The sequence below is a fragment of the Mastigoproctus giganteus genome, chromosome 2 (assembly GCF_048544385.1).
Source record: "Mastigoproctus giganteus isolate SK-2022 chromosome 2, ASM4854438v1, whole genome shotgun sequence".
NCBI lineage: Eukaryota > Metazoa > Arthropoda > Arachnida > Uropygi > Thelyphonidae > Mastigoproctus > Mastigoproctus giganteus.
Window position 1 is genome coordinate 243,957,501 of NC_143576.1, and position 15,441 is coordinate 243,972,941.

Consider the following 15,441-nt stretch of genomic DNA (forward strand, 5'->3'; position numbering starts at 1 on the left):
AACTACCAAATAGAACCAAAGCTGTGGCTCTCCAGCTTTCGAAAAAATAGGCATGATGAAATAATTTTAGCATACACATACTTATAAGCATTCTTATTAGAATACTAATTTTAGCTTAGTATCTATTAATGAATGACAGCACTCCCCAATGCTCATGTCGTGTACAACTAGGGTTGCCAGATTTCTATTATTGGATTAAAGGACACTCAAAAATATTAATGCTGCCACTCTCCAACTCTCACTCCACCTACCTCCCACCCCAAAAAAGGAAAATTGAATGATTTTTTTTTAGTTAATAATTAAACATTTTGTTTATATTTTTTAGATTTGGTTTAAAAGTTAGTTTTCATAATGACTATAAATATTTCTAAATTTTAGTTTAATTTAGAATTTAAAATATTAATGGTAAACTATGGCTTTCTATGGGGAAGGATATGGATTAATATATAAGAATAATGAGTGATATGGATGATATAAAAAGCATGAATTGATCCAAATATTTTAATGCAAGTTTAGTGCATTAACTTAACATCAAGCTAAAGTAATTTTAGGTAGGTGAAAAAAAGCAAAAAAAAAAAAAATAACTCATACTGGTTTAAAGCTAGAAATCGTTCACGCTGAACATATTTTGTACTACTTCGAGCAGCCTTAAGAACTTCGGCATAATTTTTAAATTTCTCAGAAAAATCTTTAAAATTGAAGTAGATCATTAGTTTGCTTTTTATGAGTGAAACTGGACATCTATTTTGCCCATCCCTCCACTTAGAGTTCATTACACTAAAAATCCTTTCTGAATTTGCTGAAGTCCCTGGGCACTGGAAAAACATAAAATGACCTTGAAAATATTTGAAAGCTTAAAATCAACACTTCAAAATTAAATGCCATTGACTCGAAGTTAAATTTTTTAGAGGTTGACACAGTTTCATAATTTGCTTTCATTGCTGAAACCTCTCATCAAATAAATCATTCATATCCAACTTTAGTTTTTTTATTAATTTAAAATATTCTGCTACAAATGAGTTGGAGCAAATTAAAAGCTTAATTTGCTGAGTTTCAAAGAAGAGTATTTTCATTAAAATTAAATTTCTTTCCTAAATATTTGAATGCAGCATTATAAAATGGTTTGAAATCATTTATTACTATGCTTTTAACTACAGGGTGTAATTTCTGAAAATGCTGATCAACTTGATACCCAAAAAATTCATGATCAAGACGATTCTTTAGTGAATTTTTTAAATCTTTCATTATATAAAAAATATTGCTGGCACATTTCATTCTTTTAAAGCTTTTATTGTTTTGCAAATTATTTCAATTGCATACATTGAGAAAAAAAATATATAATTCTATAATTATAGGGACCTATATTGAATTTTCATTATTTCAATTTTGGTTTGCTTAGAAGTAAAGACTCAAAGATTTCCATGAAAGCAAAATTCGTTCTATACATGTTTGGAAAGAAAGCCATCTAGTTGGTACGTGCCTTAAATTCCTTAAACTCTGTTTTGGCAAGCTCATGAAATTCTTTAAGGTTATCCCTTCTTTTAGCAGAAACAGAAAAATGACCATGTATTTTCAAGACACTATTTTCTATATCGGTATCTAAATTACCAAAAGCATATTTAGCTAAATTATGAATGTATGGCAGTTTGCTTTAAGTCTTCATTTAATATCTTAATATTTTGAAATAAGGATTTATTACTCCCAAAATTACAATTTGCATTGTCTGCACTGAAACTAAGATACCCTTAGCATTAATAGAGGCATATGATGCAAGAAAGCAAGCTTATACAGCATCAGCCAAAAAGAAGAAAACTTCCACTTCACCCCTCCGTTCATTCGAAATACCTGTCCAGCTGAGCCTTAAATTTATTTAGGCTATCAACTTCCACAACAAGGGATGGAAGTCTGTTCCACCAACCAACCAACTACCTGTTGGCTAAAGGCAAATTTCCACACATCTACCCTGCATCTGTCTTTCCTCAATCTGAATTTATGCTGTCTCAGGTGATTATTCTGAGGAAGAATCCCATCGGCATTGAACATGCTCAAACCATTCAAGGCTTTATACACCTATCAGATCACCTCGCCGGTGCCTAGTCTCCAGACACTATAATTTTGCAAAACTTAAGCCTTTCTTCGTAAGAGCAACCCTTTGTTCCATTCACTAATCTTGTTGCCCTTCTCTGAACTCGTTCCAGCAGCTCTACATCCTTCTTGAAATGTGGCCTCCAGACCTGTATACAGTACTCAAGGTGTGGCCTGACCATTGCCTTATACAAGGGAATAATCACCTCCTAATCCCTGCTAGAAAAATTCCTGTATATCACTGTACAGACACCATGAGCTACTCTTGCAGCCTATCTGCACAGCTCAGAGAACTTCATATCTGCTTGCACAATTACCCCCAGGTCCTTTTCATTCTCTACCACTGTCAGTGTAGTACCACAGAGTTCATACATTGGTGTTTCCCATATGTAGTACTTTACATTTGTCAATGTTAAACTTCATTTGCCACCTCTCAGCCCATCTGCTCAACCTTTGCAAATCCTGTTGCAGCAGCAGCATAGTGTCAGTAGTGTCCTTAACAACCCTGCCAACCTTTGTATCGTCTGCAAACTTGGACATTAAGCTTGATATACCATCATCAATATCATTTATAAATACAGAAAACACTGATCCCTGAGGGACTCCACTAATAACATTAGTCAACGATAAGCAGTGTCCATTGATTACCATTCTGTCTTCTCCCCCTCAACCACCCCTCTATCCATAGCAGCAATTTGCCTCCAAAGCCACACTGCTCCAATTTGTGCAGCAGTCTTCCATGCGCAACAGTATCAAAAGCCTTTAAAAGATCCAAATATATAATATCAAAGTTATTCCCTGCATCCAGTTCTTTTGTGACTGCATCATAGTATCCAATCAAATTGGTCAGGCAAGACTTCCCCTTAATTAAACTATGCTGTGTCCGAGTTATGACTGAAGTCTTGTCTAGATGATCCTGCAGTGCTTCTTTAACCAGTGCCTCCATTAATTTTCCTGGAACAGAAGTTAAACTCACAGGTCTATAATTACTTGTCAGCCTTTGATCCTCCTTTGAATTGGGGTTGCATTTGCGCATCTCCAGTCTATGGGTACCTCCCCTGAGTCCAAGGAAGCTCTCATAATTATGGCTAAGGGAGTTGCTTACTTCCTTTTCTGCCTCCTTTAATATAACTGGATAGATCCCATCCACCACAGGTGCCTTTCTTGTGTTTATCTTCAACAAGTTCTCCTCCACTTTACTCTCAGTTATTACAAGATTATCTAGCTTACTGCCAGAGTTGAATACACCTCTGGCATTCCCCTCGCTGAATAACTCCTCATGTGTGAATGTCGATGCAAAATATTCATTCAGTTTGTTAGCTACCTGAGCAGGATCATCAACAGTTCAACTGTCGATATCAAGTGGACCAATCTGATTCATCCTCTTCCTTCTAGAGTTTACATAAGTAAAAAACTCTTTGCTGTTTTTCTTTGCATCATTTGCCAAAGATTTCTCGTAATCTGCCTTCGCCTGCCTAACCATCTTCGTAACTTGGTTACAGATCAACTTATATCTATCATAGGCTTCTGTGTCACACGTTAATTTATATGTATCCCATCCATTTTTCTTCTCTGCCATAAGTCTCATTAGTTCATCTGACATCCATTTAGGCCTAAACCTTGAACAATATTTCTTAGTTGGTATGTAAAGCCCAGTAGCTTCCAAGATAAGTTCTTTGAATGCTTCCCATTTTGAATTTGCTGTTGGTAACATCATCAGTTGGTCCCACTGTATAGAATTTAAATACTGTCTCAGACCATCGTAGTCACCTTTACAAAAGCAAAAACTCTTCCCTTTACCCCTGATGGTAGTTACCTCTTTGAGTAAATCCCACTTCAGCACACTGATCACTGCCACCTAGTGGTTCCTTTATCTGCAGATTCTTAATGCATGAAGAATCACTACTGATAATCAAGTCAAGAGTATTACTCCCTCTAGTTGCCTCCTGAACATGCTGATGTAGAAAACGATCATCAATAAATCCACAAAAGCCTTGCTAGTGTGTGAGTAACCAACCCACAAATTCCAGTCAATATCTGGGAAATTAAAATCCCCCATTATAAGACTGATTTTCTGGCCCACTATTTCCCTGTACAGTTTCTTATTATATTCATCTGAGTCATTAGGCCTATAGCACACTCCTACTCTCAATTTTGATCTCCCAATGCTTATGTCACACCAAACTGACTCGACACTGCACTGTCCAGCGATGTCGACTGGTTTCACTTCCTTGGATTTTATGTGTTTCTTAACTAATAGCATAACCCCTCCTCCCTTCCTGTCCTGTCTATCCTTTCTGTACACATTGTACTCCCCAAATTCCAGTTCTGCATTCCTTATATCTGTGTGACACCATGTCTCTGATATCCCAACAATATCTGCCTTTGATGTTTTGAGCAATACCTCAAATTCATTTACCAAACTCCTAGCATTGGTGTACATGCAAGTATACATGCACCTGTTCCTATTCTTAGCTACCCTAACACAACCCATGTGTTTGCTTGTACCCCAATGACTCCCAGCAGTCTCTGACATCCTGCATCTTGTTTTCCAGGCCTGCTGCTGCTGCCGCTCATTCCAATAGAAGCAGTACAAGAATCACTTTCACCTCTGCCAGTGGCTACTGTTAATCTATTAGTCCTTGTATCCTTCCCCCCCCCCCAAGCTAGCAGTTTTCCAACCCACCTAACACTGCCTTGATAGCATCAGCAAATATTATTGCACCCTTTCTATTTAAGTACAGACCAGGCTGAAAAAAATTTTACCCCTTGAGCCTTGCACAATCTTTTCAGGGCCGAATTGATCGACAAGGCTCTCATCATATACTCCCTCCTGTCGTGTCTGGGCAGAATTGCAGACACTTTCAAATTCAACCCTAATTCATTGCTTGCTGCCCTTTGCCCCAATCCAATCCTGAATTACTCATTAAATTTTTTAGGCACTCAAACCCATCTGCACTTTCATCAGCATTTTCAAAAAAATCAACCAAATAGTTTGTAGGACTGTATTCTTTGAAGTACTGAATTTGACAAAAGAAACATTTTCATATTCTTACTATTAGAAGCATCAATCTGTAAACAAAAAAAAAATGGATCATGATGTTTTAAATCATCCAATGCTTTTTTGCCTAAAGGCCGCTGTAGCCTAGTGGTCAGGCGCACGGGTGCATAAGTATACTTGCCTTGAGTGACCCGGGGTTCAAGCCCGTGACTACTGAATACGGTGCTGTTTTTTGTATTCTGTGTATCTTGTAAACTCCTCTGACCGTTTGGTCGTCCCGGAGTATAAACAGAAAATTTATTTTTATTTATTTAAAACATTAGAAACAATGACAATTTTCACATATTTTTGAATCATTGTAAAGTTGAGTTCAGTTTCATGCTACAATCTGAGTTATAAGAATGGTGACAAATGATGAATGAGTTATTTCAGCTGCAATAACTAAATCCTCTTCTTTCGTATTCTTTTTCACAAGAAACCTATCAAGAAGATTTGAAGAATTTGCCGATTTATGAGCTTGTTAGTCTTTAGCCAAGTAACTGCCAAGATGCCCATATAACCAACTTTAAATACATTTCTGCGTGGGAGACGATCTCACCTCATGAGAATCATTTGTTGAAGCTAGCCATTCGTATTCTTGCCTCCAATTTTTGTTATATGAAGAAAGCCTCTTCTTTTTGGGAGAAAATTTCAATTTTGGTGGCTAAAAAAAAGTTTTCAGAATATTTTTGTATATAACATGAAATATGTAGGTATAACTGTATAAATGAAATAGATAAATGTTTCCCATGTAAAGTTATAGGAAAAACAGTTTAAACAAAGCCATTATACTCCATTTTATAAAAACTACATATATAAGCTGGAGAGGCTAGAATAGGTTAAGATTATCTTTTATGATTCATTTCTCAGTGGTGGATTTTGCATTTGAGAGGGTTTTTAACATAACCCCTGTTAAAACTTTGAAATGAAATTGTAATTTTTTGCAAGTTTGGGCCCCTGTGCATGTGGGGTCCGAAGCGTGCCTGTGCGGAAATCCACCACTGCCCTTAAGAGGCACAGGCATTGACAAATGAAAATAAAGGACAAATTGTCCTTTGAAATAAAGGACTTCTGGCAACCCTATGTACAACTGACTGTTCATCATTTATTAGTGGACTGTCCCCAGTTTCTAAATATTCGTTCAAACACCTTTAAATCATTTGCTAATGCACAGTCATTTTCGTAAATGCAGATTCTCGGAAATGTTACTAATAAAACAGAACAGTTTACCTTCCTAAACTGTATAGGTATATATAAAATATAACGCCTATTACAATAAAGTTAATATTTCGTACTAACCATTTGAAATACGCAATATGGCCCTGGTAGCCAATGTGTCATAAAACTCCACAACAGCACTCGTCATACTTATCTCTTCCTCTTATTGGAAGAAAATCTACTGCAGTGCTCATATTGTCAAAGACAACTTAGTCCATTTTCTGGTTGATTATCCCTTCAACCATCCGGTCAAACACCTTTCAGTCACTTTCCATGTTGAATATCTCACATGATCTATCTCATTTTATAGGAAATGAAGCAAATATAGACGAAGTTTTGATATTTTTTAAATTTATTGGCCTGTTCAGGAGGATATAATTTAACATCTATGACAATATGTTGCTTCTACATAAACTATGAATAGACATAATTTGGCCACAGCAGCCCTTATGTTGTTAAACACAATACCAATGACTGCTCTTTGAAAGAGTACTGTACTGGTAATGAATCCTTTGTCCCTATTTTAATATACACGGTGTTTATCATAATAGGATAAAATTTGTATGTTTTCAAGGGAAAATTAATTTCTAATGTAGTGTGAACTTTAATCCTTTTTATGGTCCAACAATCTCCAACTTTTTGAAAATCAGAAGTTGTGTGTGAGTGTCTCAAATCTAAAGTGGTAATTGTTTTCCTCTTGAAATATTTTTCATAGTTTTAGCAATGTTTTCATTAGAGTTTTTTAGTTATTGTATCTGTATGAGTTAAATTTTAGACTCTCTTAATAGGGATAACTGTTTGTTCAAATAGCTGTACTTTTGTGTGTCATAGTCTTAATGGTTTTTAAAGGCTTGTAAAGTCCCCTCATTTGAAATTGAACTATGCTTGAGAATATAGTCCTCTAAAAATCAGGCTCAAACATTATTAGAAAACTTTTTATCAGTGAATTGAGGTGGGGGTCATCTCATATCTTTTGCCCAGTCCATTCTGTTGGGGCACACTGTAGTGACATTATTTACTAATGTATAGCAAATGGGGAAACTGACTAATTTGATTGTTTGTAAAACTGATTTGAAAGCAATTTATATTTAATCGAATCCAGTTATAACACATTTGACACTAGATAGATAACAGTAATGGTAAGTGGTGTAATCTGTTATTTAACATTTAGGTACCTTATCTCTGCCATCTCTTTGCAGTTGGGAAAAATAAGATTCTGTAGGGCAGATACTAGGTGAAAGGGGTTTCTAATTAATCATTTCGAAAATGATTGCAGTTAACTGTATTTAGTTATGCAAGGTTGAACCATGGTCCACTCAAATGTGTGCATGTACTGTGCTTCTGAACTTGAGTTTCTTGATTTCACAAGATGAGATGGATTCCTTCCCTTCCACCCATATTTTATTGCAGTTATCTTTCCCTAATTTCAATCATGTTTTCCTTGTTATATTGTATCTGAAAAAACAGATCTATCTATAACATATATAGGTGGCAACTTGTGTCCATAAGTAATCTGTTTTATAGATTGCTCCTAAAATGTGGTTTTCAAACCTAGCTATGGCCTGGGCTGCTTTAAAGTGAAATAATTACCTCTTTGTATATGCCACAATCTTGTTACCATATATTCTGACATATGTCACCTATTGAAGCACTAAAAAAATAGTCAAATTTAAGGTTGATTTAAGTCTATTATAACATCCTTGGATTAAAGGCAGTGCCGTGAAGGGTTTGTAAAGGTAAGGCGCCTGTATGTACCTATGAATTTTACAATTTGTTTCCCTCATTAAAACAAGGATTTTCATCATATGAAAAGAACTTATAGAATTCATTGACTTTACTCTCAAGTTTTGGAAATATTGTTTACAGAGAAATCTATTTGCATTACAGTCTACAGTTAAACAATCAACAAATGTCTTGATCATGTGATCAAAACATTGCACAAAATGCAGAAGATAGCTCTGAGAAGTAGGATAAAATTATATGGCAAATATATGATTAAGCACAAATTCCCAAGGCAAAAAGTCTAGAATATATGGCACATCCTTTGTAGAATTCCATAATCTTCCTGGTGCACTGCTGACATGAAGCTGTGCAGCTGAACATTGTCATTATTCTTTGTGTAGTTTTTTTTTTTATGAAAACCCCAAACACGAAAGGTATCAAAACCTATAGTACTTAGTACCGTGCATGGGTTGAAAGAGAAGTATGGGGGGGGGATGCCGGAAACTTTGCTCTAGAGACTAAACATGGGTTTCACCACTTCAAGCCTCCAATAAGCAAAGTGGTGGTATTTCACCGGTTGTTTGTGACAATCTCATAATACCTTGAGATTACCAGACTACTTGTATTTAGTATTGTTTTAATTGCTAGCTAACTATTGTGATCATTGTTGAAGGTCTGTAATTGTTTTGCAAATATTCTGAGGTCAACACAAAATGCTATGGTATTGAAAATAAGGAAGCAGTTTCATTAATATTAATTTAATGCTTAGTGTAACATTTGTGGAATATGTTAATTTTGTCTGCCCAGATCCATATGGGTATTTTGGTTATTCGGTTCTTTATCATTTTCCAACAAAGTAAAATCTAATTACTTTTAATTTAAAAAATAATAATTTGTAGCTTGTTCTATAAAGTACCAGTAGTGGGTGTTTATTGAAAAGTTTGAGTTGGGCCTTTCATTTTATGAAGCCACTTGTTTATTTAAGGTTGACCGTGGGACTGACAATGATGCATTTCCCTTCTGAATTGGCATAATATTATATTTAAATATAAATATGTAGTGCATATTGAAATTGCCATTAAAGAGACTAATGTCAGTTTTGTAATCTGAGTTTTCAATAAGGTTGTTCTCTGTGAAGAAACTACATGCATGCTTTTAGATATTAATTTCTTATTTTGACGTGATTGTCCATTTTTAAAAATTGTTGCCTTTTTTTTTCTGAAGTAATAATATCCTCTACATCTGTTTATATGTATCACTTCAACTTCTTGATCTAAATTCCCGAGAATTTCTGACTTTCAAGCCAAAATCAGACAACTGTAGCCAACAGGTACGATGTCCTTTGTCTGTTGAAAGCTCTTTCTACTATTAGTTAGAAACACAGATAAGAGATGGCAGTACTTAATTACCTCCAAAAACAGATCGATGTACTTACTTCCAGAACCAGTATGTTCATCTAAGTGAGTTAAATTATATAAAATGTAATACTGGTTGTTTTAAAAATGAAAAATTTTGCAACTTGCAATAATAGCATAAGTGAACTGTCATAGTGTGCATAGTATTAGGGTCAGGTGCCACCTGTGGTTTCCCACATCTGCGCCATATGTTCGCTGTGAAGGAATACGCCGACCGGGCTAGCCGAGTGGGTAAAATACCTGCCCGGCAACCCAAAGGTCGCGGGTTCGATTCCCGCCTCGGGCTTGGATCAAAGTACTGCAAAAACCTTGGGAGGTGCAATATGGCCACAGAAGCCGATGCGCCAACAACTACCAAATCAAAAATCATGTGAAGGAATACAGTACTACTGTAAATGCCAGAAAAGTGTTGTGTGTTGTATATGACATTGCGTTATGTTCTGTTGTGTGTCCTGGCATTTGGCTGCAGGGCCCCTGGTGGTACTCCACGTTGCCCACACACACTAGGAGGTAGCCAGTCTGCCCATTATTCTCTGGCTTGTCTCCGCCAGGGTCGCCAGAGCTTCCTGGACGGAGACAAAAAAAAAAAAAAAAAGTAGAGTCGGAAGTACAGAGTGTACGCAAGAAAGGAGGGTATAGCTAGAAATATGGAGGATGTAGGCGAAGGTATCCTCCAGGTTATCAGTGGAGCAATAAGTGCCATCAGTTGAAAGGGGAAACCCGGAAAGGACAATAAATAAGACAGCAAGAGAGCCGTGTGCAAGTTGCCACTGAGGAATGAGGTGGTCCATACGCCAGTTGATCCTATCCAGGTTAAGATCGGTTGGCCAGTTAGGTTAGAATCAGATGTTTGGGTTGTTCCTATTTTGTGTTGGCAGTAGGGTGCTCCGTCTTGTGAAGAGGGCTTGTGCAAACTTGGTAAACTCATAGTAGTAGTTTTCTTCTGTGATGAATAAGTGTTCATTTCCTTGAGGGTTATCTTGTATTTGAGTAAACAGGATGCTGCAGAGGACCTCATAGTGTTGACAGGTATATACTAGATAGTTCCAGTCTTCTATTTCACCACATGCACAGTACGGGTTGTCAATGATTCCCATGGATGTTAATTTATGGTTTATTGATCAGTGTCCAGTAATGAGGTAGGTGGTATAAAGACCAGGAGAAAACCAATTTGGAGATTTAGGAAATACTGCATTCACATAAGGTATAAATTTCTTGGTGATTGGGCCCTTGTCGGTAGCAGTCCATCTGACAAGTGAACTGTCAGTGGTACACCTTGCAAACGCATTAGCCCCTGCAGTATATACAATATTAATACTAAGCATTTTGTACAAATACATTGAGCTGCAAGCCTCACTGATTTTCTTTCAAACTTTCCAGTTTACTGCGGCCTGTGGCACGCATTCCAAAAGGGTTTAAAGTTTGTATCAGTGTCCTAATGTAATTGAATTAAGAGTAACCTTGTATTGCTGATGAGTTATTTGAAAAATCTTTTAAATGTTTGGATGATTATCATTGTAAACATTCAATTTTGAATACACTTAATAACCCATCCTTTCATAGTATGCTGCAAGATTTTATCGTATAAAAAAAAATAGTTTGTACTTTCAATATTGTTACACTTTTCTATATATGTTCTAAACATTGGGTTTAAAAATTGTTTAGGTACAGCATTACTTGGTAAAGAAAGTGCAATGGCCTGTACAGTAGCTGTGGAAGAAGTAATTACTGATCACTACAATGACCAGATACGACAACTCATGTCTGATCCTGAAGCTAATAAGGAGTTGCTGGATGTGCTTACGAAATTTCGTGATGATGAGCAGCACCATCATGATACAGGAATTGAACATGATGCAGTTAAAGCACCCTTCTATAAAACTATGTCTGAAATCATTAAAGTTGGATGTCGAGGAGCAATATGGATTGCAGAAAAATTTTAGCCTCCATAAAATGTCCTTTTTTATTGCAAGGAAACCAGGAGTGGAGATTATTTTTAGCTGATAGTTCATTTGGTTGTCTTGCAGGCATTGTCAGAGTTCAGCTTAACTGTTACTATTCTAGTAATTTTAATTTTTGTGGAACATCTTACATAACTAAAATCAGTTAGATTTGGACCATGGTTATATTGATGAAAATTGCAAGAAACAACTTAAAATTTTGTGTAACAAATTTAAAAGATTGTAGGATATTTTCACCATGCCTTTGAGCAGTATAAAAATTTAATTGAATTTCAAATTTTCTTTGTGAGGAAAATTTTAAACAGTATTTGAATGTTTCTTGCATATTTCGTCAGGGTGATTTCATGGTGCATGTTCAGAAAATATCAATATTCAGTTGGTTCTGTCTAAAATGTAAATGCAAATATCATTGGCATTTTTTTTTTTTTTGTTTTCCCCCAGATCATTTTCTTTTCTTTAAAGCCTTTATTATATGTGCAGCCCTGTAAAATTTCAAACATGCTACTTTTATATTCAACATTTACTAATTTTATGCATATAAATAACTTATCTACATTCTTTTGTTTGCAAATGATTAAGATATTTCAAATTCAAGTTCTGTAAATGTATCCACAACCTGTAAAATCATGCCATTAAACTTGAAATGCAAGGCAACTAGTTGTTTATATTAATTGAAAAGCAAGTCTGCATTTCACATTTATCTTGGATATGCCATATGAAAAGTATACAGAAACTCAATTTTCAGTTAATTTAATTTGACATTTTATATTTAATGGTGGAATTTCAATAGTATTGGAAAACTGCTTTTAAGACCAGTTTTTCTGTACTAGAGGTAGATATACAATAATATGCAAAAGTCTTAGGCAGGCATTGGAATACTGTGGGAAAGGAATTGTGTAGTATAAAGCAATAAAATTGGCTGAAATAAACAAAACATTTATTGTGGATCAAAGTTAAATTACAAAAAAACAAATATGAATGCTATCTTTAATATTTCATATGTCCACCTTTTGCCTGCAAAGATGCTGATATTCTGTTAGGGATACTGTCTTGAAGTTTTTGTAAATATTCATGTGGAATATTGTTCCATGATCAAGCAGAACATTCCACAGTTCATCTGCTGATTTTGGCTGCCATTCCATCTTTCTGTCAAAGTAATCCCAAATAGGCTCTATAATATTCAAATCTGGTCTTTGAGGTGGCCACTCCATTAGTTGCAGATCATTTTGATCCTGTTTTCTCTTTAAGTAAGATTTTACTGTGTTGGCAGTGTGCTTAGGATCATTGTCAAGCTGAAAGATGAAGTTTCGACCAATTAGCCTCAGGCCAGAGGGCACAGCATGGTGAATCAACATTTGTTTGTATTTTTCTGCAGTTATTGTATCATGGATTCCAACCAAATCACCAACTCTACTTGCAAAGATGCATCCCCAGACTAGGACAGATCCACCATGTTTTACTGTTGATTGTATACATTGCTATTTCGATTGTTCTTCTAATATACTGCCTTCATTTTGTTCCAAAAATCGTAAATTTCAACTCGTCACTCCATAAGACTTTTTTCCACTGTTCAGTTCCCCAAGCCTTGTACTGTTGTCCATATTTAAACCTTTTTGTCTTATTTCCTTTTCATAAAAGTGGTTTCCTGACTGCAACTCTACCATTAAGGCCATGTCTATTGAGTGTTCTTACAGTAGATGGTGTACTTGGGTGCCTGATGCTTGAGCAAGTTCTGCAGCAAGAAGTGTACTTTACTTTCTTTTGTCTCTAAGAGATGTTATCCTAAGATGTTCATCACTTCTGGCCAGTTTTTTTTGGTCTCCCACTCAAAATTTTATCTTCCACCTTGCCACCTTTTGTATTTTTTCAAAATGTGTTGTATGGCACATCTAGAAACTCCTGTTTGATGGGAAATTTCATTCTGAGAATTTCCTTGTTGGTGCAAAATAACTCTTATACCTTGTAGCCACTGTTACTTTACCCATGACTTGTGTTTTTTTTTTTTTTTTTTTTGTACAAAGTCCTTTTTAGGTTTTTTAAATATTCCTGACAAAAAAAAAAAAAGATACATTTTACAGCATGAATTATATTGATTATCAACTGTTTTCAATATTTTACCTATTGTAGACTATCAGATCACTTTACTTCAGTATTTGGTAACCACAGAGGCAATACCTACTTGCACATTTTATTGCCAGAATTGCTATTGGGCAACTTTTACTGCTTTCTCAAGATGCTGTGCTTATTCACCTATTTTACGTTAATTTAAACATAAACAGAATTATTATTTTTTTTAATGACCTAACATTTCTCATATGTCATATCTTTCAAGTTTCAGAAGGTGCCTAAGACTTTTGCACAGTGCTGTATCTTGAGCCACCTTAAGGGTGATTGGCAATGTGTTTTGGATTGCATATAGATATGCAGTTTCTGTAATATGACAAATCATTCTGAATTGCAGAATTTAACTTGGGTGAAGGTTGCTGCTTTGCATAGCTTGTAGTTACATGCTTGCACATGTACACAGTGTGCCCTACATATTCTGAGTGTGTGTAGACTGATTCATGCAGCACATTGTACAAGATTTTGATCAAAAAGTTCAGTGAATGACTTAATACTGTTGTGCACATAACAGCTAAAAGATAGTTAGCAAAGCTTGCACTGGCATTTTTGAACATGCATGCACAGGTTTAACCCGTTATGCAGCAGTCTAGCAGAAAACTGCTTTGAACATTTTCACCTCTGACGAAAATAATGGAATCACTGGTTAATGAACCGTTGCAAGATCATCTAGACAAGACTGCAGACTTTACGAGACTTTCTCTTTTCCTTTTTATAAATAACAAATAGATGCATTATAGCCAAAGTAGCTTATGTGCCATGAAACCTCCCACAACAAGACTGCACTAATAATTCAGACAGCATAGATTTGTTAAGGGAAAGTCTTGTCTGACAAATTTGATTGGAGTCTATGATGTGGTTTCAAAGGAACTGGATCCGTAAAATAATTTTTATATCAGATACAAGAAACAACTAAATTTTGTGTAATGAATTTAAAAGATCTCGGGTTATTTTCACCGTTCCCTTGAGCAGAGTATAATAATTTAACTGGATTTCAAATTTACTTAGAGGCAAATTTTTTGGTGTATTTGGTGAATGTTTCATAAGGATGATTTCATGGTGCATTTTCAGAAAAGTATTAATGGTTATTTGCTACAATGGATAAAAGGATGATTGAGTGGGAGAAGACAGTGGTAATCAATGGATGCTGCTCTTCGTGGACTACCCTTATTAGTGGAGGCCCCCGGGGTTTTATGTTGGGTCTGATGTTTTGTATCTTTATCAATATTGATGAAAGTATATCAGGCTTAATGTCCTAGTTTGCAGATGATAACAAAGGTTTTTAATGGCAGTGTGCTATTGCAGCAGGGTCTTGAGAAGTTGTAACTTAAATTTAACATTGACAAATACAAAGTATGGTTTTGGGAAGAAGTAACCCCAAAGAAATGTACCAACTGTGTGGTGTACATGTAGGGTTGGTAGAGAATGAAAAAAGATCTGGGAGTAATTGTGCAGTCAAATACAAAGTGTTCTGAGCAGTGCAGAAAGGCTGCCAGAGGAGGTCATTTGGTATTGCCAGTGATATACAGGAATTTTGCTAGTTGTGAAAAAATTGATTATCCCTTTGTATAAAGCATTGGTGGCCACATCTTGTGCTGCATGCAGATCTGGAGGCCTCATTTTAGGAAGGATCTAGAATTTCTAGAACGACTACAGAGAAGGAAAAGATTGGTGAGGAAAACAAAGGGGTGCTTTTACCAAGAAAGGCATAAGTTTTGCAAATTGCAGCATCTAGAGACTAGGCACCTTGCAAGGTGTATAAGGACTTGAATGGGTTTGAGCAGCCTCAATTCTGATGGGATTTTCCCTTTTGCTCAGATTACAAACCTGAAGGGGCATAAATTCAAATTGTGGAAAGACAGTTGTAGAATAGATATGT

General features: G+C 35.7%; 1 protein-coding gene across 3 annotated transcripts in view; it reads left to right on the forward strand.

Annotated features, from left to right (window-relative positions):
- Window positions 1-11,687, forward strand: part of Coq7 (ubiquinone biosynthesis protein COQ7, mitochondrial) — a 51,321-nt gene extending 39,634 nt beyond the window's left edge. For 2 of the 3 annotated variants that reach the window (XM_090389807.1, XM_090389808.1), the window contains one exon: window positions 11,146-11,686. In XM_090389807.1, coding sequence (XP_090245933.1) covers window positions 11,146-11,423 — 278 coding nt within the window. In that variant the 3' untranslated portion in view covers window positions 11,424-11,686. Of the gene's footprint in view, window positions 1-11,145 lie in introns of all 3 variants that reach the window. The other variant, XM_090389809.1, reaches the window with a different exon arrangement.
- The last annotated feature ends 3,754 nt before the right edge of the window (window positions 11,688-15,441 follow it).